General features: G+C 48.6%; 1 protein-coding gene across 1 annotated transcript; it reads right to left on the bottom strand.

Moving 5' to 3' along the window:
• Positions 1-8,295: 8,295 nt before the first annotated feature.
• Positions 8,296-17,890, bottom strand: EIF3F (eukaryotic translation initiation factor 3 subunit F). Its single transcript, XM_062196562.1, has 8 exons — positions 17,494-17,890; positions 12,796-12,866; positions 12,448-12,527; positions 11,875-12,012; positions 9,842-9,933; positions 9,288-9,424; positions 9,054-9,167; positions 8,296-8,522 (listed from the first exon to the last, which is right to left on the bottom strand). Exons 1-8 carry the CDS (start codon positions 17,873-17,875, stop codon positions 8,445-8,447), a joined length of 1,092 nt encoding a protein of 363 aa, XP_062052546.1. The 5' UTR covers positions 17,876-17,890; the 3' UTR covers positions 8,296-8,444.
• Positions 17,891-24,227: the final 6,337 nt, after the last annotated feature.

The raw sequence follows: 24,227 nt of genomic DNA on the forward strand, positions 1-24,227 counted from the left end.
GGCAAGAGCACCCACTTAGCTGCTAGCACCTGTAGTACTAATGAAAAGGCCAGGTTGCCTTATAAGGGTACTTCAAAAAGGTTAAGTTCAATTCATGCATAGGTTTTTCACAACATGCATGTCCATGAACTTTCTGAAACCATTGTATAAGGGTCCCAGGGCCTTCCCTTGGATTTAGAGCTCCAGAAACCTCATTTTGGTGGTCAAAGCCTGAGCCAGGGTTCTTGGGCAGCAGAATTTTTGTACAGAGGGACTTGTAGATTACAATCTGACTGGAAGGAGAGTGGGCCCAGGAGGTGTACTTGAAACTCTGTTTCCAAATGGAAACATCAAATGGATGATGTGTTTATTTGGAGGGATTTTGTGGTGGAGACAGAGAAAGATGCTTTGGTGTCATCACTCTGTAGCTCCAAAGATGGCCAAGACAAGCATCTCCAGAAGCTGTGGTCCCCTGTTTTGCCTGGCCCTGGCCATTCCAAAGCTTAAGCAGCTTTCTGTGGTCAGGCTCAGTCAACAGCTCCAGACTATGGGCAACCAGTGGTCTTTAAGTGGTGCAAAGGTGCCCTCTAGTGGGTACAACTCAGAAAGCTCAGGCATAGAACTGCTTTAATGACTGAAGATGGCTATGAACAGGACTGACTGACACTGTGGGACAAGGGACCACCATAAAATTGACAACATGGGACAGAAGCATAAGCACAGGGTTAGAAGTCCCCAGTCAGACAAAGTATCATCACCAGACTGACTAATCAAGGTGGACAATCCAACATGGGACCAACAGGATCTGATTCACAGCCTAGATTATCACCACAGGGAAAAGGGATTGGCTGGGTATGTTAACACTGATGATCTTCGAGGGGCAAATCAGAATTGTTTTCTAATCCTTGAAAATATGCAAATCACTCTTACAACTAAAAATGTCACTGTCCATGAAAGGAGACCCAGATTTTCAGATGGTTTGCTCTTTCTCCAGCTGTTAGGGCTAACACTGGAGAGGGCTAACAGCTGGAGAAAGTCGCTGTAAGGTCACAAGGTCACAAAGGTAGCAAGAGTATCAGCCTCTCCAGTTCCCTAAAAGATCCCCAATGAAGCCCTCCTCATGCAGTGGCACAACTGTGCACTCCCCCCAGCAGGCAGGGGAGCCTCCTGCCCTACTTTCCGTGGAGAGCAAAGGTAACAGTCCCACTGCGTGTACATCAGCTGACCCAGACAGATGCAGACCCCAGGACCTTCCTGAGCTGCTGAGAGCAAAGGAGCCTTGACCCCCCACCTGCTAACCATAGACACCCTCCACAACTGCCTGGGGTATCCCCTTTTCTCTACCTTCCAGTTGTCAGAGTGCATACTCCACCCAGTGCTAGCACAGTATTTAGCAAATAGCAGCTCATAGAATGCTAAGTGAACAAACAAATGATGTTCATATACATGGGGTCACCATTCATGGTGTCAAGCTGTCAATGTGATGCTTTTAGGGACTCTGCTATTTGAGATCAGTTTGCTCACTGGGTCTGCTAGGCCAGAGCCAGCGTTCTTGCAGCGTTAGTATTGATGGAGGTGATAAGTTCCCTCTGTCAGTGCAATTAAGATGCTCATGAGTGTGGCTTCCATGGGACCAGTGTGTCCATGCATCTCGTGTAGAGTCCATCAGATGAGAACTCCCCTAAGGTGAAAGTGCTCCTGACCTCAGTGTAACCAGGACCCCACCGGGGAAGGTGCAGGAACATACCACTTAGGCCTATGAAACTAACGTTCTTCATCAAAGCAACCATCAGAATGAAGTTCATGGACACTGGGAGACTGCTGCCGAACAGATTCTGCGGGTGAGAGAGAGTAGGAGAGAAATCAAGGGCTGTTGGCCCGCGGCCTGGTCGGGCTGGGTGGCTGGCATGGCTGTGGGACTGGGGACAAGGACCACTTAGTTTAGGTGGCTTGGATCAGTACAATGATGGGATATCATTTTGGAATAAAGTGGATTAGTAATTTGAGGGTTTTAGTCTGAGAAATGATTGGCAGGGGAGTTCTTTGGTAAGCTGTTTCAAGGGCTGGTTAGGGAGTTAAGAGTGGCCAATACAGAAATTATTGTGATAGGGTGGACACGGCGGGGGGGTGGGTAGAGAGCAATACCTTGGTTACAGGTGTTGTAATCTTATTTCTCAGCCTGGAAATCCCACTGCAGCTGTAACCTGCTGGTCAGAGGCCACTTCCCACTCAGCGTGGCAGGAGAGCCAGTCTCGGGCTTGCTGGGCCATTGTTTGTTTCTGCCTTACCAACTGTTGACTGCTCATCCACTCTTCAGGTGACCAACGGTGTGATCATTCTGAAAGGCACCCTGTCCCTCTCCGGAAGTGTTCTGAGGTCTCCTTAGCTACTGTGGTGTTGGCATGCCTCATAAATGGTTCTCTCACACACCCTACCACCAGCATCTTGACTATGCCCTGGCCATAGCCTGCCTCTGCCTCGTCTCACTTCCAGGCAGACCTCCCGGCCGTCGTTCAAGTTCTACACCAGGGGGGTCTACTTTCGCTTCCTCAGAGGGCATCTTCCCCAGTGGATCCTGTAGCGTTTTACAGTCTCAAGTCCAGAGAAGTGGTCCTGCTTCAGCTGCTCTTGGCTTGAACCAGTGAGGCTTCCTCTGCCCTACACTTTGCAGAAGTGGGTCCCAGCCTTCCAGGCTGAGTGGCCTCTAGGCAGAGGGAGTTGGACTTTGTCCTCTAGAAGAGAAGAGGCTGGATAGAGACGTGGAGTGGCCGGGGCAAGGCCCAGGTGAGCCCCAAGAGGGAGCATGGAGCACTTTGGAAACAGATGAGGTGGGTGATGCTTAGTTCATTTCCAAGCCACTTCATGTACAAATAGAAACCATGTTTCTAATTTTCTGGGCACGTGATAAACCAGTACCTAGATCTAAGATGGTCAACCCTCTTTTTTAAAGAAATAATATATGCTTACAGAAAATTATGGAAAATAACCAAGTACCTAGATTCCCAGTACTTGGCTTTGTAGACTCAACACTGTGTCAGCCATATCTCCTATCTTCTCAGCTGAAATCATTCTTCCATCCTTTGCCAACACCACCCCCCCATCCTCCTTCTCTCCCTGAATTTGTACCATTCTTTTGCCATTTCTTATTTTTCATTGTAGACATAAACAATGTAAGGTATTGTTTCGTCACATTTTATTTTTTTGAAAACATAAGATCCTAAAGTTAGAATTCACAGCGAAAGGTCAACCCTGCCTTCATTGTGGTTCACGCGGCACCTTCCTCCACGATGAGCACCGACAGCAGCTACCTGCATGCAGTCACATTTACTCCACTCCATTGTGTGGCTGTCTGCCACACAATGACAGTACACTTAAGACATCATATTCTACTGCCTTCTGCTTGGGGACCACATTAACATGTAGAGGACGAGTTCATCCTTCTTAATAGTATTCGGTTCTAGGGACACATCCTTTGTTGAGATCTGTCTTCCGATAATTTGTGTTGATTCAAATACTTATGTGATTATCTCTGAAAATGGCAGCAACTATCTAGGAATCCCATTATGTAATCAAGCCAGTTATCTGCAGAGTGTCTAAGGAGTAGAATTTCTATGTGTAGCAAATGTACATTTTAATTTTGATAAATCCGAATCAGAGACTATAAACTTAATAGCAATGTACGTCTGTCATGTTTCCCATGGCTTGTAGTGCTATCAATATGTTCAATTTGTTAATATGATAAATAGCAATGGCACTGTATTGCAGTTTTAATTTATATTTGTATCAGTGAGATGAAGCATCTTTTCGTAAGTGTGTCTGTGTATGTAGACTATCTGTTCATATCATCACCATACACATCCTTTTAAAAACCAGGAATTCTCTGATAGAGTATTAGCCATTTGTTTGGTATGAACTACAAATATTTTCCCAGCTTTGTATTTGCACTATTGTGTTTTTATCTTACTATTCATATTTTTAAAAAAAATGTAGCTGGGGCAGGCATTTGGTACAATGGTTAAGATGCCAGCTGAGGTACCCACATTCCCTATCAGAGTGCCGGATTCAAGTCCCTGCTCTGCCCCCAATTCCAGCTTCTGAATGATGTGCATTCCAGGAGGCAGCAGATGATAGCTTAAGTAGTTGATCCCTGCCACTCAGGGAGACCTGAATTGAGCTTGATTCCCAGCTTTGGTTCGGTCCAGAATTAGCGGCTGAAGGCACTTGTCGGAGTGAACCAATGAATGGGAGCTTTCTTCGCCTTTAAAATGAATAAATCAACAGATATTCATCGATAGCTTCTTTAGATTAAAAAAAAATTTGAACTCCTGGATTCTAGTTCTTAGAAAGCTATTGTAAATAATGTTGCAATGAACATGGGAGGGCAGATATCTCTTCAACACACTGATTTCATTCCTTTGGCTCTGCAACCAGTGGTGGAATTGCTGGATAACATGGTGATCCTATTTGCAATTTTTGAGGAACCTCTCTCTTTTCCATAATGACTATACTAACTTGTATTCTCAGCAACAGTATTCAGGCATTCCATTTTCTCTATATTTTCCCCAACACATGTTATTTATATGCATTTTGAATCTACCAGAGTAGATTCAGTTTTTTTTTTTTTTTTTTTTTTGACAGGCAGAGATAGAGAGAGAGAGAGAGAGAGAGAGAGAAAGGTCTTCCTTCCATTGGTTCACCCCACAAATGGCTGCTATGGCTGGTGCGCTGCGCCGATCCAAAGCCAGGAGCCAGGTGCTTCCTCTTGGTCTCCCACGAGGGTGTAGGGCCCAAGGACTTGGGCCATCCTCCACTGCCTTCCTGGGCTACAGCAGAGAGCTGGACTGGAAGAGGGGACAGAACCGGCGCCCAAACCGGGACTAGAACCCGGGGTGCTGGCATGCAGGCAGAGGATTAGCCTAGTGAGCTGCGGTGCCAGCCACTATTCAGTTTTACTAGCTTTTTATAAATCAATACCATATTGCTTTAACTAGGATCAGTTTCTTTCTCTTCTTTGTATGTATGTTTTGGAGATATTGTCTCATTAGAATTTTAAAGTCTCTGGATAACATCAATAAAAGATACTATCTTCCTATTTCATTTTTACCATCTCTATTTTTGCCATTTACATACAATGGCTTCTAAGTCTAGAACAAAACTAAGTAAATGGTAAATAACGCCACAGGTCACCTTCCGTTCATGTGTGGCTCTTTATTTATAACATCATTATACATGAACCCACTAGCGTACCTAAACTAGATCATTGCCAGTAACTTAAACCCACTTATTTTAAGTCACCTGCCTTCTCCCACCTCCAAGGTAAACACTACTATGAATTTAAAGTCTGCTGTTCTTTTCTCATTATTCACAAATTCCACATTTGTGAATTCACCTCTTGCCAAAATTGATTTCTAACTCCAGCATCAACACACGCTGTGCTTCTTTTGCAGCTGTTTGTAGATATGCACACAACGGTAAACAGTTTCAAACCCCTGCCACGCATGATCCTGAGAGAAGTGGAACAAGGCCTTCTTGTTTTCAGCTCTAGTTTCCTGTGCACAGTGTTTTTAGCACCTGAGTGTTACTGCCGAAATGGCCTGCAAGCATGGTGCTGAAGTAGTGACTGGCATTCCTGAGTCCAAGGCTGTGATGGACCTCAGGGAGAAGGCACGTGTGTGAGACGTGCCCGCATTAGAGCACAGTTGGCAGTCAGTTCATGTTAACGAAACAACTAGGTGCACAAGGTGCCTTTAAAGAGAAACGCATGAAAAAAGGACACGGACTCACTGCTGTCACGAGCCCCAGCCAACAAGTGCAACCCAACCCTTACTTCCCCCTAGGAATGAAGGTTCAGTACACACTAAGTCAGTGGCGGTGGTGACTGTGCCACATACTGCAGAAGACGAGAATTATCGTGCGATTTTACACACATACAAGTCTATCTGTCAAAACCACAGTCCTGTTTCACTTGTTCTTGAGTTTACGAGTATCATCAGCGGTTCTGTCTTCGAAGGCCAGCTTTGTTCACTCAGTATCCTTAGCAAGACCACTCGCACTGCTACAGCTGCACGACCTTCTGCACTGTTTTAGATGTGTCACCTGCAAGCCGCACATGCGGCCGGCGCATCATGCTGATCTGAAGCCAGGAGCCAGGTGCTTCTCCTGGTCTCCCATGTGGGTGCAGGGCCCAAGGACCTGGGCCATCCTCCACTGCCTTCCCGGGCCACAGCAGAGAGCTGGCCTGGAAGAGGGGCAACCGGGATAGAATCCGGCGCCCCAACCGGGACTAGAACCCGGTGTGCCAGCGCCGCAAGGCGGAGGATTAGCCTGTTAAGCCACGGCGCCGGCCTTCATTCTGCTTTAATATCACACGTTTTCCCTTCTCTGAGGAAAGGTCAGTGAAACCCTTTACAGTTTTTACATTTATTGTGATTTCTGGATGTATTTGAACTCATTTTTGGCACTTTGTTTTATCAACCCTATGCTCATTTCCCAAATTTGAAAATACTTGTTTTAAGATTTATTTCTTTGAAAGGCAGAGCTAGAGAGAGAATCTACTGATTGATCTTCCATTCACTGGTTCTTCCCCAAATGGCCAAAAAGGCCCCGGGGGGCTAGGCCAAAGCAGGAAGCCAGGAACCCCATCCAGGTCTCCCATGTGGGTGGCAGGGGTCCTGGCATTTGGGTCATCTTGCACTGCTTTCCCAGGTGTGTCAACAGGGAGCTGGATGGGAGGTGAGCAGCTGGGACTTGAACAGTGCCCGTATGAGATGCCAACATTGCAGAAGCTACCTTAACCCGCTACACAACAATGGTGGCCTCCTCTTAGTTTTCTCTTATTCCAATATCTTTCATCACTATTTATTTAGAGACTATTTATCCAGTAGTTAACCTTGGAGTTATCTTTAGTCTTTTTAAGACTAAAGCTGACATTAACTCCCATCCTAAAAAATATAACACTGAAACCTCTGAGCTGGCTGATCAATCCTCCTTCCACTGAGCATTCTATTTCTAACCTCACAATTGGGCATAATCAGTATCATTCTGTAGTAGCATGCGTTCATTTTCCTATAAAAGAAGTATCTCCCCCCCCCCCCCCCCCAGCAAGGGCCCTTCCTAAGATTACATATCTCAGAACCAGATCTGAGATCCACGCTGGTGCTCACCGTATTGGTTATAAGATCTCCTGCTATTTATGCTATGGGTCAGGCAGGATTCTCTGCCAAGTTGGCCTGGCATTTATAATTCACTGTATCTGTACAACACCCCTCATGGGCTATGCATTATTACGATCCACATCATAACACTGCTAGAATTTGTCCTTCCTGGGTTACACATCTCAAGACCAGGATTAGGAACAGGCCTCTTTGATTCCATCGGCTTCATTAACCTTTTCATTCCAGTATGTAGCAAACCCTCGAGTCCCTGAATCACTGTTTCCTTCTCAATCCAAGCTATCTCACAGTGCCCAGGCACAACTCCAGGATAGCAGAGGAGGGATGTCTGAGCTGACCTAGGCAAACACTTCATCTCTGAGAAATGGCACCCAGTGGCTTCGATTCAGCCATTGGCAGTGCAAGAAAATCCAAGGTGGCTCTCAAGCTACAGACAACTCCTGAGAATTTTCTGTAGTTTTTGGGAAATCTTTTAAAACTTAAACCTACGAATCCTCATTCTGCTTCCCTGAACCACGGTGGCACAGGTCCATCCTATCCTAAGGCAATGACCACTCTACTTTTAGCCCAGAGCAGGCACTCAATTCTCTCAACTATTTCTTCTCCATGGATTCTCATTTTTCATTTCCCATGGAAATCACCCAACTCACCAAGAACAACTCAGGGTATTGTCAGCGGACACCTTTTAAGACTGAAAACCGAAAGAACAATTTGGTAAAGCAGTTAATCCTCACCACGGAGAGGGCGTCTTTCTACCAGCATGGCCCAGCCCGAGATCTGTGTCCATCCTCTCTTCCTCTCCTCCCACTCTCTGGCACACCTGCAGGTACTTCCAGCACTGGCAGAAGGCAACCCTTTGTGCCGCCATCCATGCAAGATGCTACGGAGGAGCAGAAGTGACAAAAGTCAACTTTCTCAGAGGCTCTGATCATAGGCAAGAGAGGGACAAAGTACCCTTGGAAAACAGCGTGAAGGCGGCCATCTGGTGGGCTTAGAAGCAGCTAACGTGGCTGGGGCTATGGGTGCCAACTACCGCCGATGAGTCACACTGAACACTGTCACCACGCTCTGCTTCCTGGTACCTGTGTGAGCTCTACAACAGTTTTCTTCCTTGCAGCAGGCAATAAACTCACAGAAGATGGACTTCATTTACAAAAGGTAGGCTATGTTTATTTAGTCACCAGCAGTGGACTGACTCAGGTGACTCAATACCACAAGACACCGCTTCTCCTCCACTTCATTCTGAGTCCCAGGGCTGACACCAGACTGGCAGGAGTGCTGCTTGAGGCCTGTTCACAGGTTTACAAGTTTCTCATTGAGGGCGATCTGTGACTGTGTGAGATTGGCCAGGTAGGTCACCATCAGCAAGTCCTGGAAGGAAAGAATACACAATGACAGTGGGTTGGTTGAGTGGAAAGGGATCAGAAAGGACGTTCGTGGCCTGTCCCATGGTGGACATCAGTGTGAGGGAAGTCCTGGGTAAATGACAACAGGGATTCAGCCAGAGTTGAAGGTAGAAGACAGGGAGGAAACGCTGGAGAAGTTTCTTCTCTGTTAGACTTACATGTGAGACCCATGTTAGCGGAGGTCCACAGGAGGACTACGGGGGGGGGGGTGTGTAAACACAGGTGGAGCAAATAAGAAATTACACTCTCGTTAACCTGTGGATTCTAGTTTCTTATGGATTCAGGAAACAAGAGGCAATGGAATGAAGGGAAGACAAGGAAGGGGCTCTCCAGTCACGTGAGCCACTGCCTCCTTCTTTCCTCTCTGGTCTGCAAGGGGCCAGGGGTGAAGCCCCTTCCAGGCAACCCACCCAGCTCCCTCCACATCTGTGTGCACAGGCTGGGGGTGGGGACCAGAACCAGGTGCCCAGAGTGCTGGGCTGGGCATGGCACTCACATTGATGTTGCTGTTGAGCATGGTCTCAAAGTCGTCGGGAACTATTTTGGGCACTTGGTTAACCAGGCTCATCAAGAAGCGGCCCACAGTGTTGTCAGCTGACACCTTTCCAGACTGCACACCAAAACAAAGAGTCAACGAGGCATAGTTAGTTCTCACCACCGGGCACTGCCCATAACCAGCAGACCCCTCCGTGATGCGCAGTGGATCGCTTTCCCCCCTTCCCCGTCTCACCAGCACATCCTCTGCGTACTGCAACACCGTGCTCAGGGCATCTTGGATGCGGGCGGAGGCCCCTCCTACTTGCTGCAAGTCACTCGAGAGTCCAATCACCCGGTTGGGGCTAAAACAGGTCTTCATGATCAGGTCAACTGTGGGAGTGGGTGGCAGAGGGGTGGTGGCAATGGTGACGTGTGTTAGACATGGAGAATTCAGTCATGCCACCTGGAAAGAGGTGGTCCCTAACCTCCCTGCTCACTCTGCCTTCACCCTCCTCTGGCCTCGGTCGGCTTCCCCAGACTCCCTGCTCTGCCCTATGAACTTTCCCTCCTGCTGACAGAGGGCACTCCTTCACCCAGCACACTAATGGCTGCTTTGGTCTCATGAGGCTATAACTTCCCACCTCCAACAATCTCACATAACTCCTGAATGCTGTTAACACAGGAGGATGACTGTGACTTAGGTCAGTGGTTTCTCTTTAAACCACCTGAGGCCTTCATCCTGTTAAGAGCAGTAATCCCTCCCTTAAAATGCCCCAGATCTCTAGCAGCATATGGGAAACCACTCACCTCCAATGCGTTCAGTGTCATAATAGGCATATTTCACTGTCAGAGGTGTGAACATCACTCCCATGGTCCTCCCTGGGACACCCATTGAAGTGCTGGGGAAGAGACGTGAAAGTAAACAGATGGCCTGCGAGAGGGTTTCCAAGTCTCAGCAGGAGTGCAGCTCCAAAGGCTCTAAGACCACATGAACCCCAGAGGTCTCACGTGAGCAAAAGTCACTCTACCCTTAGCTCATTCCACACACCAATCCCATGGTGTCCGAGAGGGAACTCAAGACTGTGGAAGGGGCCTGGTCCCTTTAAGGATCACTCCACACACTGCATGTCAGTGCTGAGGACAGGATGTGGGACTTCCCGAAAAGCTGGCTACCCAGGCACCCATGCACTCAAAGAAGAGACAGACGGAGATGGAACTTTCCTGGGACTGAGCTCTTCACCAACACTGAAAAAATAAACCGACTCCTGCCCACCAAGACTAGACTGGGTGCTGTACGTACTCTCCAAAGGGGTTGCCTTTACCATGTGAACTCCACGCTTTCCACTGGACCTTGAGGAGACTGGAATATCTGGAAGGCCAAACAGGCAATGGCTAGAGCCGAATTGAATGCCTACTTAGCTCAGCTGTCTGTCAATTGGCACGTAAGGATTTGGCAACCACCATCTTTGCCCTACTGCATAATGGTAAACTGGCTGTACCAGTGTGAGACACAGAAACAGCAAAAAGTTAAACAGTGGAGAGGCTGGCACTGTGGTGCAGTAGGTTAATCCTCCGCCTGCAGCACCGGCATCTCATATGGGCACTGGTTCTAGTCCCAGCTGCTCCTCTTCCAATACAGCTCCCTGTTTATGGCCTGGGAAAGCAGCAGAAGATACCCCAAGCACCTGGGTCCCTGCACTCGAGAGGGAGACTCGGAAGAAGCTCCTGGCTCCTGGCTTTGGATCAGCCTACTTCGGGCTATTGTGGCCGTTTGGGGAGTGAATCAGTGGATGGAAGACCTTTCTCTATCTCTCCATCTGTCTGTAAATCTACCTCTCAAATAAACAAATAAAATTTAAAAAAAAAAAAAAAAAGTTAAACAGTGTAAGAGACGCCTTTTCTCTAACGAGGGGACCTAATTCTTCCCCTCCCGCATCAGCTTCTTCAGCACGGCCCTAGGGCCTTTCAATAGCTGGCATTTTAAGTGCCTGTGAGCCCAACGTGCTAATACTGTATTATTACTGTCACCAAAATTGCATTCAATCCTGAGTTCACTGGTATGTTAAAAATAAAGATAGCCATCTTTACTCTGTGCTACCTTGAATGCTGTGCTGAGTTCTAGGGATAAAGAAGAACTAAAAAGCATCTCAGAAGAGTAGTGGACGTGGGGAAGGATCATGAGAAGGAAACCACGTGAGGCCATGGGAAGTGTGGACAGTGCAGCTCTGGAGATGACAGGAAACAGGGCCGGCGCCGTGGCTTAACAGGCTAATCCTCTGCCTTGCGGCGCTGGCACACCGGGTTCTAGTCCCGGTTGGGACACCGGATTCTATCCCGGTTGCCCCTCTTCCAGGCCAGCTCTCTGCTATGGCCCGGGAAGGCAGTGGAGGATGGCCCAAGTGCTTGGGCCCCGCACCTGCATGGGAGACCAGGAGAAGCACCTGGCTCCTGGCTTCGGATCAGCACGATGTGCCGGCCGCAGCAGCCATTGGAGGGTGAACCAACGGCAAAAAGGAAGACCTTTATCTCTCTCTCTCACTATCCACTCTGCCTGTCATAAAAAAAAAAAAAAAAAAAAAGAAAGAGATGACAGGAAACAGGACAGCTTGCTCAAATACTGAACCGCTTCCATCTGAAACCGGCCAAGAGCAAACCTGGAGTAGGCAGGGTCAGTGAGTGGAGGTTATGGTGGCAGATCTAGTTTCAGAGTAAAACCTTTCCAAGGCTAAGTGCTGAGAGCGCAATAAGCCATACACTGAAGGAATGAAACCTGCTTGGTGCTGGCGGTGGTGGGGCAGTCACCTAGGCACAGCAGGGAGCAGACAGCAATTTACGCTCACCTGACGTAGGCCTTGATGCTCATGCGGCCATTCTGAAGACTCGTATCCACAGTGAGGTGAATGGGGTTGGGGGCCTCCCGGCTGTAGTACTCGTGGATCAGCACGGAGTGCTCCGTGATGTCATGGCCTGTAGCGTACCTGCAGAAAGGAACAGACGTACGGACTCATCTCTGCACGTGACACCAATACCAAATCTAAGGGTGGCATGGGTGTCTCTAAGGAGACACCCCCATCACAGTGACACTGAGTAATACCAAATGCCAAAGACAAAATATACACAACTGTCAAATCAAACCCAAGGCTGACTTAGTGCTTGTGAAAAACTGCAAGTTACCTGCAAGGCAAAACAACAACAGCAAAATAAAACTTGCACAGCAAAAGCTACGATCCAAGATAAATATTCTTGGCCTCACAAGATCAGAACTGCCAGCAAAACAAACTTAATTCATAGCTCCTTGAAAAAACACACTTTCAATACTCTGACTCCAAAAAGGGAGGGCAGGATCTAGTCTGGTGGTAAAAGACTGTGGCAATCACTGAGAGATTCCCCACCCACCCCCATCTCCAACTTACCAGCCCAGGATGAGTTCATTTGGAGAAACTTTTTTGTGCAATTCATACATGTTCTTAGCAAATTCCATGTCAACAGCCACCTAAGAGAGAAGGCAGAAAAGCAAGCTAAGAAGCCAGAACTAAAAAACAAAACAAAACAAAACAAAACAAAACAAAACAAAAACAACTTGGGTAAAAGTACAGAGGCCACCCCAGCACAAGAGACCCTAGGAATACATGTGAATGGCATGAGACTCCTTGGCTGTAGGAGCTCTAGTTATGAGCACAACAGGCTGTACGGGAGGGGCCTCGAGGGAGGCCTCGCCAATGAACAGCCATGCACTGCAGGACAGCTCAAACCCCACTCACTTCATCTTCTGACTCGTTGTGCGGCACTGAGAAACAATTGGTGACCTCCACCGAGTGCTTGTCAACAGTTCCTGTGAGAGACAGAACGAGCCAAGGGTTATAATCCCGGACTCCCAACAGCCTCCGCCTCCTCTTCAGATGCTTTTGGAAGTATCCTCTAAGTCACTGAACACCAAACTGAACTCAGCAGCTCCAAGTTCAGCATCAGGGGGCCCAGGATTCTCCAGAGAACTGAAATTCTGCAATGACCTCCGATTCTTCACGCTGACCATCACCAAATAAGGCTCATCCTTCCTTCACAAGGTTTCCTCTTGCCTCTTACTTTCCGCTACCAGCCCTATGCAGACCTCTATTCACTCTAGACCATCTCCCTGAAATGGAATCTGCAGAGGTACCGACAAGGTCTTTAAAGCCTGTATGGATTTACTTTCATTCCATTTCAAAGCTAGGAGCCTGGAACTCTATCTGGGTTTTTCACATAGGTGACAGGGACCCAAGTACTTGAGCCATTATCTGCTGCCTCCTGGGGTGTGCATTAGCAGGCCGCTGGATTGAGGCACAGGAACGGGGACTAGAACCAGGCACTCTGATAACAGGATGTACATCTTAATCACTACAACAAATACCTACTCCCAGGAAAACTTTAGTCAGTGCAGTCTACTGAGACAGTGCCTAGTCTGAGCAGTTTTAGGGAGCTTGATTTGTACATTCCTTTTTTTTTTTTTAAGACCTTATTTATTTGAGAGGTAGAGTTACAGACAGTGAGAGGGAGAGAGAGAGAGAGAGAAAGGTATTCTATCTGCCAGTTCACTCCCCAAATGGCTGCAACGGCCAGAGCTAAGCCAATCTGAAGCCAGGAACCAGGAGCTTCCTCCAGGTCTCCCACGTGGGTGCAGGGGCCCAAGGATTTGGACCATCTTCCACTGCTTTCCCAGACCATCGCAGAGAGCTGTTTTGGAAGAGGAGGAGCCAGGACTTGAACCGGCGCCCATATAGGATACCAGCACTGCAGGTGGAAGATTAACCTACTACACTACACTGATTTCTACATTCTTTTAGCCATGTGGTCCACAGTCATAGCCTCAAGCCTACCATCTCCAGAAATTCTCTACTTGTCAGTCTCACCACAAACTTCTGTTCTTTTAATTCTGAAGTTCTGACACTTTTACTCTCATTATATCCCTTCCTCCCTCTCTCCCTTCTTTCTTTTTAAAGATTTATTTATTTGAGAGACCCTTGCTTCTCAAATGGCCTGAACTGCCAGGGCTGGGCCAGGCCACAGCCAGCAGCCAGGAACTCCATCCTGCTCTTGCACATAGGTGGCAAGGACCTAGTACTTGGCTCATGTTTAGCTGTCTCCCCAGGTGAATTGGCTGGGAGCTGGTCTGGAAGCAGAGTAGCAGGGACTTGAACCAGCACTCCAATATGGGATGCTGGTGTCACAGCTTAACCTGCTGCACAATGCTGGCCCTGCCATCTCCTAATCTACCAGCACCACCCAGCCCTGGCTTCAAGTGCTTTTGGCTCCACCACGGATCACAATGTTGCCTATATCCACTAGAGTCTGTCCAATTCCAATTATTCAGTTTCTTTTCCCTTAGCTTAAACTTTGTCCCTAAACTCACTGGATTTAAATCTTTTATCTATTTGACTTCTCATCAGCATTCAAAAGACTTGACTACTTCTATTTTAAAACTTTCTTTTCTATGGGTTTCCACATCACCAGTCTTCTCTGACCTAGATATGTTTTTATGAATAAAAGATTATGTGCGTGGGGCTGGTGCTATGGTGTAGTGGGTAAAGCTGCTGCCTGCAGTGTCAGCATCCCACATGGGAACCAGGTTCAAGTCCGGCTCTCCACTTCCAATCCAGCTCCCTGCTATGGCCTGGGAAAGCAGTGGAAGATGGCCCAACGTGGGAGACCAGGAAGAAGTTCCTGGTTTTGGATTGGCACACCTCCAGCCATTGTGGCCATTTGGGGAATGAACCAGTGGATGGAAGACCTTTCTCTCTCTCTGCCTCTGTCTCTCTGTAACTCTGCCTTTCAAATAAAATAAACAAATCTTTACAAAAAAAAATTCACAAGTGTGGTCACTTAGGTATCATGCACAACTGTTTTCTTGCTGTAAAGGCAAAGTTGAGTAGCTGTGACAACTGCACACAAAGCCAAAAATATTTACTGGCTGGCCCATTACACAGTCTGCCAGTTCCTGCTTTAGCTGATCTCACTGGTTTTCACGGTGTCCGTGACAACTCTCTAACCCAATGACATTAATTCCTTAGCTGACATCCTGTCCACACATCCTGCACTCCAGACCATAATACTAAAATTACCTACCTGACACTCCACTGCAGTGCTCAAGGGGTATCCCAAAAGAAATACTTCCCAAACTGAAAGCAATCTCTGCGTTGTTTCTTCTTCCACATCTAATCAAAGATCGAGGAGTCACCTTTGAGGCTTCCTCTAATTCTTCACTTCTGGTTGCACCAAGTCCTATTTCCTGTCTCTCAGCTACCCCACACCTCTCTGCCTGCTCTAACCATGTTTCCCTAATACCAGCACAACCTCTATCACCTGGTGTCCATGCACAGCAAAGCCTGTCTGTTATGCACGCTCTACCAAGCAGCCAGAATAATCTTTAATTCTCAGTCTTACCTGAAATGCCTAGTGCTCAAGACATTCCCCCAAGAAGCCCCCACCTTCTCACAGCTCCCTGCGACCCTTCACAGCAGTTAGACCCCTGCAGTTATTTAATACCTCTGATGTGCTTGTTTCATTTCTTGTCACATACCCTCTCTCTCCTTCACTTTCCTCATACTGAATCCTTCAGACAGGGGTCTTACCAGGCTCTCACTCATCACAGATGCTTTAATGCCCAGCTCAAGTGTCCTATTTTCTATGACAGTTTTCCCAACTTTCTGAAACACTTATGTCTTCAGCATTTCCATACTACAACAAGTTTCTATTAGGGCACTTACACACTGTATTCATGTGTTTCTATCTTCAGCTTAAGGTTACAGTAGATTACATTTCATGTTCCAACGTCTGAGAAAACTGTTAAGTTCCCAAGGAAAAAAATCTATGCTTCATGACAGGCAGAGTTAGACAGTGAGAGAGACAGAGAGAGAGGTCTTCCTTCCGTTGGTTCACCCCCCAAATGGCTGCGATGGTCGGCGTGCTGCGCCGATCCAGAGCCAGGAGCCAGGTGCTTCCTCCTGGTCTCCCATGTGGGTGCAGGGCCCAAGCACTTGGGCCATCCTCCACTGCACTCCCGGGCCACAGCAGAGAGCTGGACTGGAAGAGGAGCAACCAGGACAGAATCCTGAGCGCCAGCGGGGACTAGAACCCGGGGTGCCAGCGTGGCGGGCGGAGGATTAGCCCGTGAGCCATGATGCCAACTGCTTCATTCTTCTAAGCTCTGCCTCTATCCCATGGGGAGCCCTGGACCCTGAGCCCAGTCTGCTGAGGATCTGAGGATCGAGATTACAGCCAGTCTGACCGTGGTTACTCTAACATGTGGGCCATTAAGCATAAGCCTTGGGTAGAGAATCGTTTCCTTTAATAGCTTAAGAAATGGCCATGTTTAGAAGATGATGAATGAATCAATTTAGGTTTCTGTAAAACGCTACACCATCAAAGATACATTCAGAGTGTGTTTTAGGGGTGGTGTGGAACCAACATAGTGGATGCAAACGGCTATGGGTAATGGGTGCCAGCAAAGTTAGATAATTTAGAATAATTTGGTTCTTCAAAAAGGAATTAAATTAGGTAATTTTCTCCAAGGCACACGGCTAATATTTGGTAGTTTGCCTAAAAATCTTATCCTCTTTGTAATACATCAACTGTATTGTACAGTGTGAGGAGGATTACATGGTGAAGAGTAAGAATAAGAAAGGATGCACATAGAGTAAATTCACAGCGCTGTAGCAAAACTGTTACAGAGTGGAAATGAACTGGATGGGACCAGTGGCCGCTGGGGAAAGAAATTTATTATCAACAAACCCTTGTTAAGGCCTTTCCGTCTTACAAACTCACTTTAACAAAAAATACCTACTCCTCCAATGGGGAATACAGGCAGGAAATGATTACTTAAATGCAAAATTAGAGACAGCACTGAGGAATAAGACTTCTCAAACCAGGACCTAGTCTTCCGGGAGACTGAGGGCCAGAGGATCAGGCTCAGAAAAGCAAAATCTTATTCCTAAGTGGGCTCCAGCAAAAGTAGTTTACTTGCTGGAAGAGAGATATTTTCACAGAACTCCTATTCCTTTGACAAACGGTTAGAAAACTCTTTGTAAACACCTGAAAACCAAAGACATCTGGCCCGTGGACAGGAGACAAATACGGGGGTCACCCGGTTAGGGAGTCAAGGGTTCTCGATCTCATACCCGGCACCGAGCTCATTTTTAGGCGAAGTGGGGAGAATGACACCTGATGCGTTAAGGCTAAAAATAATGTCTATGCAGTACACGGCAACTACTGTTTTTCACATGTCGCTCCAAGTGGGTACCACCGGCAAGAGGGGGAGGAGGCGGTCAAGACCCCGGGGGACGGCAGCAGGAAGACGGGGCGGAGCAGTGAGGGGGCGACGGTGACGGCAGCAGAGGGAGGAGGGACGCCAGACTGAAGGGAGGCAATCCGGGAGCGACAGACACGAGAGGTGACGGGGACAGGAACGATTTCCTCTGAGCACTCACCCAGCAGGGTCCCGATCACTCGGGCGGCGCCTTCGTTGCGTCTCTCGTAACTGTCTACGATGGAGGCCAAAATGACGGGGTGCAGCCTGACCACGCGGCCGCCGGGGAAGGGCCCCGGCAGCGCGGGACCAGGCAGCGAGGGCGCCGAGGTCTGCGCGGGGGCTTGTGCGGAGGCCGGGGTCTGGCCCGCACCCGTGGCCGCTGCCGCCGCAGGGTCTGCGGCTGGGGCCGGAGCCGCTCCCGCGGCAGGAGCTGCAGCCGGCGCTGGAGCCGGCGTTGGCGCTGGCGCCGCGGCCGGGGCGGAGGCTGGAGCGGCAGCTGCAGCCGGGGTTGCGGCCGGGGTGGCAGGAGGCGCACTCGCGGAGACCGCCGGGGTGGCCATCTTGTCGAGAAAGAAGGAGCAAGAGCGCTAGGGAAAGAGTTGTTGAGTACCAGCCGTTCCATAGGCTGCATCTACATCACGTGAACTACTCCTTTGTGCCTATTGGTTATTGATGACACTTTTCGGGACACTCATAGGTGCCGGTGCTTGTAATTCCTTCCGGAGTTTGTGCTCTTTGCTTCCGGTTCGGCGCGCACTGAGACCCGGGGTAAATAGTTCCGAATCATTCTGAGTCGGCGTTCGGAGAGAAATTAAATGCAACCTTCGGCGTTGCCGCTAGGTGGAGCTAGTGAGCAGCGCAAAGGCCGCAATTCGTGTTTAGACTTACACGGGTTGGTGGTTGCCCAAAGTACATTTTAACGGGTTTTTGGAGCAGGCGTTTGGTCGGAAAGACAAGACGTCGCTTCTCATTGCTTACAGCCCACAGCCCACATAGGAGAACGGGTCCGAGTCTCGCTCCCTTCTTGCTTCCTCTGGAGGCGGCAGATGTAGTTCTGGGTCCTTGCTACCCACGTGGGAGATCAGGAAGAAGTTTTGCGCTCCTGGCTGAGCCCTGACTGTTGTGAGAATTTTGGAGTGAACCAGAGGGTGGAAGTTCTGTCTTCGTATGCCTTGCAAATAAAATAAAAATACATGAAAAATTTAAAAGGACTTTGGTTTTGACAGTGTCTTAAAGTGCCAGTAAGTCAATTAATTCAATCAGCCGATTGCCTGATTGCAGTACATTGAGCTCCACAGAGAACGGCACGATGGCAAGTGAGAGTAGGACTGGCACTGGGGGACTCTGTGACTTGCTGAGGAAAAATAAATGAATAGGGGCAGAGGAGATGCTAAGAAGCCTCGAGGTAAAATGTCATCACATGTTATTTGTGCAAATTTGGTGGGAGGTAGAAACACCTAGATGCTTTCTTGAACCTCTCAGAATTTTTTTTTTTTCTTTTTTTTTTTTTTTTCGGTCAATATGGCTTTATTTTCTCGGCGGGCGGGCAGCGGTGCCCCACACGGCCAGCGCTCCACCTGCGGTCAGGCCCGCGGAGGGCCGGGGGGAGGGGGAGGAGGCGGGGCCTGGGGAGGGGCCCTGGGGGGGGGCCTGGGGCTCAGCCTGGCCGCCCCGCCCCTCCCCCCTCACGGGCTCTATTGCTATGGAATCCACACGTGGGGTCTCCCTGAGGTCTGCGCCCCGCCCCCGCCCCCACAGGGGCCTGGGGTGCCGGGTTGAGGTCGGGGCTCCCCAGGGCCCAGACCTCCTCCTCCTCTCCATCAGCCCCCCCCATGCACCCCCTTCCCAGCGGCTCCGGGCCTCTCAGAATTTTCTAAAAAGTGCTCAGGGAAATGGAAGACCATATTTGCTTAAGAGAAGGGAAACTAAAAAAAAAAGGGGGGGGGGGCATCGCTGTGGCACAGTGGAATAATGCCCTGCCTGAAGCACCAGCATCCCATATATGGGAGCCGGTTTGGGACCCGGCTGCTCCACTTCCAAACCAGCTCTCTGCTGTGGCCTGGGAAAGCAGTGGGGGATGGTCCAAGTCCTTGGGCCCCTGCACCCACGTGGGAGACCTGGAGGAAGCTCCTGGTTCCTGGCTTCGGATGGGTGCAGCTCTGGCCGTTGTGGCCAACTAGGGAGTGTGCCGTCGGATGGAAAACCTCTCTCTCTCTCTCTGCCTCTGCTCTCTCTGTGTAACTCTGACTTTCAAATAAATAAATAAATCTTAAAAAAAAGAGAGAGAGAAGGGAAACTGTGAAGACATGGCAAAGGTGGACAAGGCTTGGGGCCTGTGCTGCGGCAGGTGCCTGAGGTGCCAACATCCCATATGGCTACCCCCTCCAGTCCTGGCTGCTCCACTTTGGATCCAGCTCTCTGCTAACGAGCTTGGGAAAGCGGCAGAGGATGGCCCAAGCCGTTGGGCCCCTGCACCCATGAAGGAAACCCAGAAGAAGCTCCTGTCCTGGCTTTGGACTGGCCCAGCTCCAGCAGTTGCAGCTGTGAGGAGTCAGATGGGCCAATAGGCAGTCAATGGAAATTGGGGTGCAGAGTGCTAGCTTTCCCCTAAGGGTTGTCTTTTTGTAAGGTCAAAAGTGCCTGCCTGCCCACTCCTTGGGAGCTTTCAGTCTTCTGAGAATAGCAAGGGGGTGGTGTCTGAGTTCCCAGTTTATTGTAAAACAGATGAGGTATCCCACCCTTGTGATGACTCTTTTGTTTTACCATGAGTAAGACAGACTAGGTAAAAATATTGCAAATCAGTTCTTTTGATGAGTTTTGTCCCTGCCTTGTAACTGAATGTCAAACTGATTGTCTAGTTTTGTTTTTTTTTTTCCTCCAAAGTTGTGCTTAAAAACCCCACTACCACCAGCCCCTTTGGGACTTTTCCTCTGTTGGAAGTCTCCCTACATGTCACTCTGGCTGGAGGTCTCCGACTCTAATAAAGCTTGCTTTTAAATCTGCTTGTCCACTTGCAAATTCCTCTTCCATGTGAGACAAAGAACTGAGGTAATAATATTTTTGCTGCTGTTTCACCCATAATACAAGCCATTTGGAGAGTGAACCAGTGGGTAGAAGATCTTTCTCTCCCTCTTTCTCTCTAATTCTGCCTTTCAAATAAATAAATCTTAAAAAATAGAGTGGACAAAACTTGTTATGATAAGAGAAATGAAAATTGAATCCCTTTTAAGGGGAAATAAAGTAGTTCAGGATCCCCATGACTTAGTAAAATGGCGTGGTCTTATCTGTGGCAACATTTTAAGCCCCAAGAATAGCTGAAGCTCTGTCCCCTGAAGCTATCCTGCATAGTAAGTGTTGGTTGTTCTAAGTCCAGACTGACTTACTAGATGTCAGGTGACAAAATGGCCCAAGCACAAGTGTCAGCTCCACCCCACCCTAATGGGATTCGCTGCTCCCTCTTCCCTACCCCCTGCAAGAGTATAACAGGACCTGCCTCCTGCACAGTGCGCTCTCTTACTCTCTTGCTCTCTCTCTCTCAACTCCTTTTTCCTTCTCACCCTCTCTTGCCCTCTCCCTCCTGCCTGTCAGGTTTCTCCCACTTGACAATAAACATTTCCTTTAACTCTGGTGCTTGGTGTGTTTTGTGGTGGCCTTATACCATGCACCCAAGAGGCCTCCTTTGACCTTTTTCTTGTTCTGTTCTGAGTATCATCCAAAAATCAAAGGAGAACCTCCTGCCCTATCCATTGGCGACATTGCAAAGAAACTGGGAGAGATGTGGAATAAAACTGCTGCCTATGAGCAGCCTGGTGAAAGGAATGCTGCGAAGCTGAAGGAAAATATGAAAAGGACACCTCTGAATACTGAGCTAAGGGAAAACCTGATGCAGCAAAAAAGGGAGTTGTCAAGGCCGAGAAGAGCAAGAAAAAATGAAGAAGAGGAAGATGAAGAGGAGGAAGAAGATGAAGAAGATAAACATGCCTAAGTTGATTCTAGTGCAGTTTATTTTTATTTATTTATTTAAAAGGTTTATTTATTTAAGGGGCCGGCACCGTGTCTCACTTGGTTAATCCTCTGCCTGCAGTGCCGACATCCCATATGGGCACCGGGTTCTAGTCCTGGTTGCTCCTCTTCCAGTCCAGCTCTCTGCTGTGGCCCGGGAAGGCAGTGGAGGATGACCCGAGTGCTTGGGTCCTGCCACCCGCATGGGAGACCAGGTGGAGGCACCTGGCTCCTGGCTTCGGATCGGCGTAGCGCCAGCCGTAGTGGCCAGTTGAGGGGTGAACCAAAGGGAGGAAGACCTTTCTCTCTGTCTCTCTCTGTCTCTCTCTCTCTCACTATCTAACTCTACCGGTCAAATTAAAAAAAAGATTTATTTATTTGAGAAGCTGAGTTACAAACACATACACACACAGAGAAAGAGAGAGAGAGAGAGAGAGAGAGAGAGCGCTTCATCTCCAGGTTCACTCCCCAAATGGCTGCAATGGCTGGAGCTTTCCCCAGGTCTCCCGTGCAGGTGCAGGGGCCCAAGAATTTGGGTCATCTTCCATTGCTTTCCCAGGCCATTAGCAGAGAGCTGGATCAGAAGTGGACAGCTGGAACTTAAACCGGTGCCCAAATGGGATGCCAGTGCTGCAGGTGGATGCTTAACCTACTATGCCACAGTGTCAGCCCCATGAATATAAATTTTTAAATGAAAAAACAACAACAATCTCTTTGCCTAATTTGTGCCTGAACCTCTGTTAGGTGCTTGAGATATATACATGAATAAGATGGACAAAAGTCCTTTTCCTTAAAAAGTTTACATCCCAGCTAAGAGAGAAAAAATACATAAGTTATATAATACCAGAAGATGCTTTGATATACAGTGGTTTATTATTGGGTTGTGCTACAAAAAGGGAAAATTTGGCCGGCGCCGTGGCTTAACAGGCTAATCCTCCGCCTTGCGGCGCTGGCACACCGGGTTCTAGTTCTGGTCGGGGCACCGATCCTGTCCCGGTTGCCCCTCTTCCAGGCCAGCTCTCTGCTGTGGCCAGGGAGTGCAGTGGAGGATGGCCTAAGTGCTTGGGCCCTGCACCCCATGGGAGACCAGGAGAAGCACCTGGCTCCTGCCATCGGATCAGTGGGGTGCGCCGGCCGCAGCGTGCCAGCCGCGGCAGCCATTGGAGGGTGAACCAACGGCAAAAGGAAGACCTTTCTCTCTGTCTCTCTCTCTCACTGTCCACTCTGCCTGTCAAAAAAAATTAAAACAAAACAAAACAAAACAAAAAAAAAGGGAAAATTTAGTGGCGGCTAAGGGAGAATCAGGAGTTGTGAAGGGTCAAAGTAGGTAGCAGTGAGAATGTGAAGTCTGAACAAAGACTTGATGGGGTAAGAGAGGTAGCCATTGTTTGGCAATTTGGAGGGTGGAGGGATGAACTTTCAGGCAGTGGGAACAGCTAGGGTAAAGGCCTTAGAGCAGAAGCACAGCTGGTGTGCTGAGGGGGCCATCTGGAGGCTGGGAGAGAGTGGCAGGAGATGGCCCCAACCAGGGATTGGGAAGCAGATCGAGTACCTCCTGGTCACGGTGAGGACTCTGGCTGTAGGGAGATGGGGGGCCACAGTAGGGTTCTGAGTAAGGGCAGGTCATGAGCTGTCTCAGTTTTAAAAGGATCACTTTGGTTTTGTTGAGAACAACAGACTGGGAGTTGGGTTTGGTGGGGAGAGGGAGGTAAGAGAGGAAGGGCAGGGAGGCTCCCAAGTAATCCAGGTGACAGCTGATGGTGGCCAAGACTAGGCTGGAAGCAGAAGTGGGAGATGCCGGCTGAATTTTGAGTGCAGAGACAGTAGTAGTTACTGAGAAACTCTACGTGAGGCATGAGATGGGTCCAGGATGACTCCAAAGCTGTGCTGAGTGACTAGCAGGAAGGAGGCAACATCCACTGAGATAGTGAAAGGCAGAGGTGAAGCAGGCTTTTGGGAAAAGATCTTGATTTTATTTCTTGCTGTGTTACCTTTGAGATGCCCACTAGACAGCAAGTGAATTGCAGTCAGTCATATGTACCATCTGTACTTTGGGAGAGCATTAAATGAGGCAATGCTTTGTCAAGCTCTTAGCACATGCCCGATACACACTAGTTAGTAGCAGGTATTATGGAAAAAGCTCCGATTCTGACTCAGTGTGTTCCTTGGGAGCAATAAATGATTTTTTTCTAACTCTTAATTTCTTTTTTGGTAAAATGGGGAAAACACAGTGCTTACACAGTGCTTCTGATTCTCCTAATTAGGTTATATCCCAGCATCCAGCTTGCAAGGTGGGTGTGGCTGAAGCTGAATTTAACCTTGACTCTTTTTTTTTAAGATTTATTTTATTTATTTGAAAAGCAGAGTTACAGAGAGAGAGCGAGGGAGAGATAGAGAGCGTGAGGTCTTCTATCCGCTGATTCACTCCCCAGGTGGCTGCAACAACCTGGGCTGGGCCAGGCCAAAGCCAGGAGCCAGGAGCTTCTTCCAGGCCTCCCATGTGAGTGCAGGGGCCCAGGGACTTGGGCTATCTTCTACTGCTTTCCCAGATGCATTAGCAGAGAGCTAGGTCAGAAGTGGAGCAGCCAGGACTTGAACTGGTGTCTATATGGGATGCTGGCGCTGCAGGCAGCAGCTTAACCTGCTGTGCCATAATGCTGGACCCATTAACCCTGACTCTTATGGCCAAAAATTAATTTATTCATATAGCTACCTTCCAATATTCTCAATGTCTTGCTCCTGATGAGTGCTCTGGTTAGACACACATTCTTTCTTTTAATTCTCCCAAACAGGTGAATAACCCTTCAGAGGAGGATGGAAAGGGACTTTTGGATTGGATGTCCCAGAGCCTTTAGCAAACATAGGTGAGCAGTGTCAGTGGAATTTAGGGCGGGGTAGGCATGGAAACTA

The sequence above is a fragment of the Lepus europaeus genome, chromosome 7 (genome assembly GCF_033115175.1).
Source record: "Lepus europaeus isolate LE1 chromosome 7, mLepTim1.pri, whole genome shotgun sequence".
NCBI classification, from domain to species: Eukaryota; Metazoa; Chordata; class Mammalia; order Lagomorpha; family Leporidae; genus Lepus; species Lepus europaeus.

Bases quoted from the DNA above. Each gene is read 5' to 3' on its own strand.
- EIF3F (XM_062196562.1), bottom strand. From the start codon at position 17,875: ATGGCCACCCCGGCGGTCTCCGCGAGTGCGCCTCCTGCCACCCCGGCC. The intron at 12,867-17,493 runs GTGAGTGCTCAG...TGTCTCTCACAG, and splicing joins AGTGATCGGGACCCTGCTGG to GAACTGTTGACAAGCACTCG. The intron at 12,528-12,795 runs GTGAGTGGGGTT...CTTCTCTCTTAG, and splicing joins ACAACGAGTCAGAAGATGAA to GTGGCTGTTGACATGGAATT.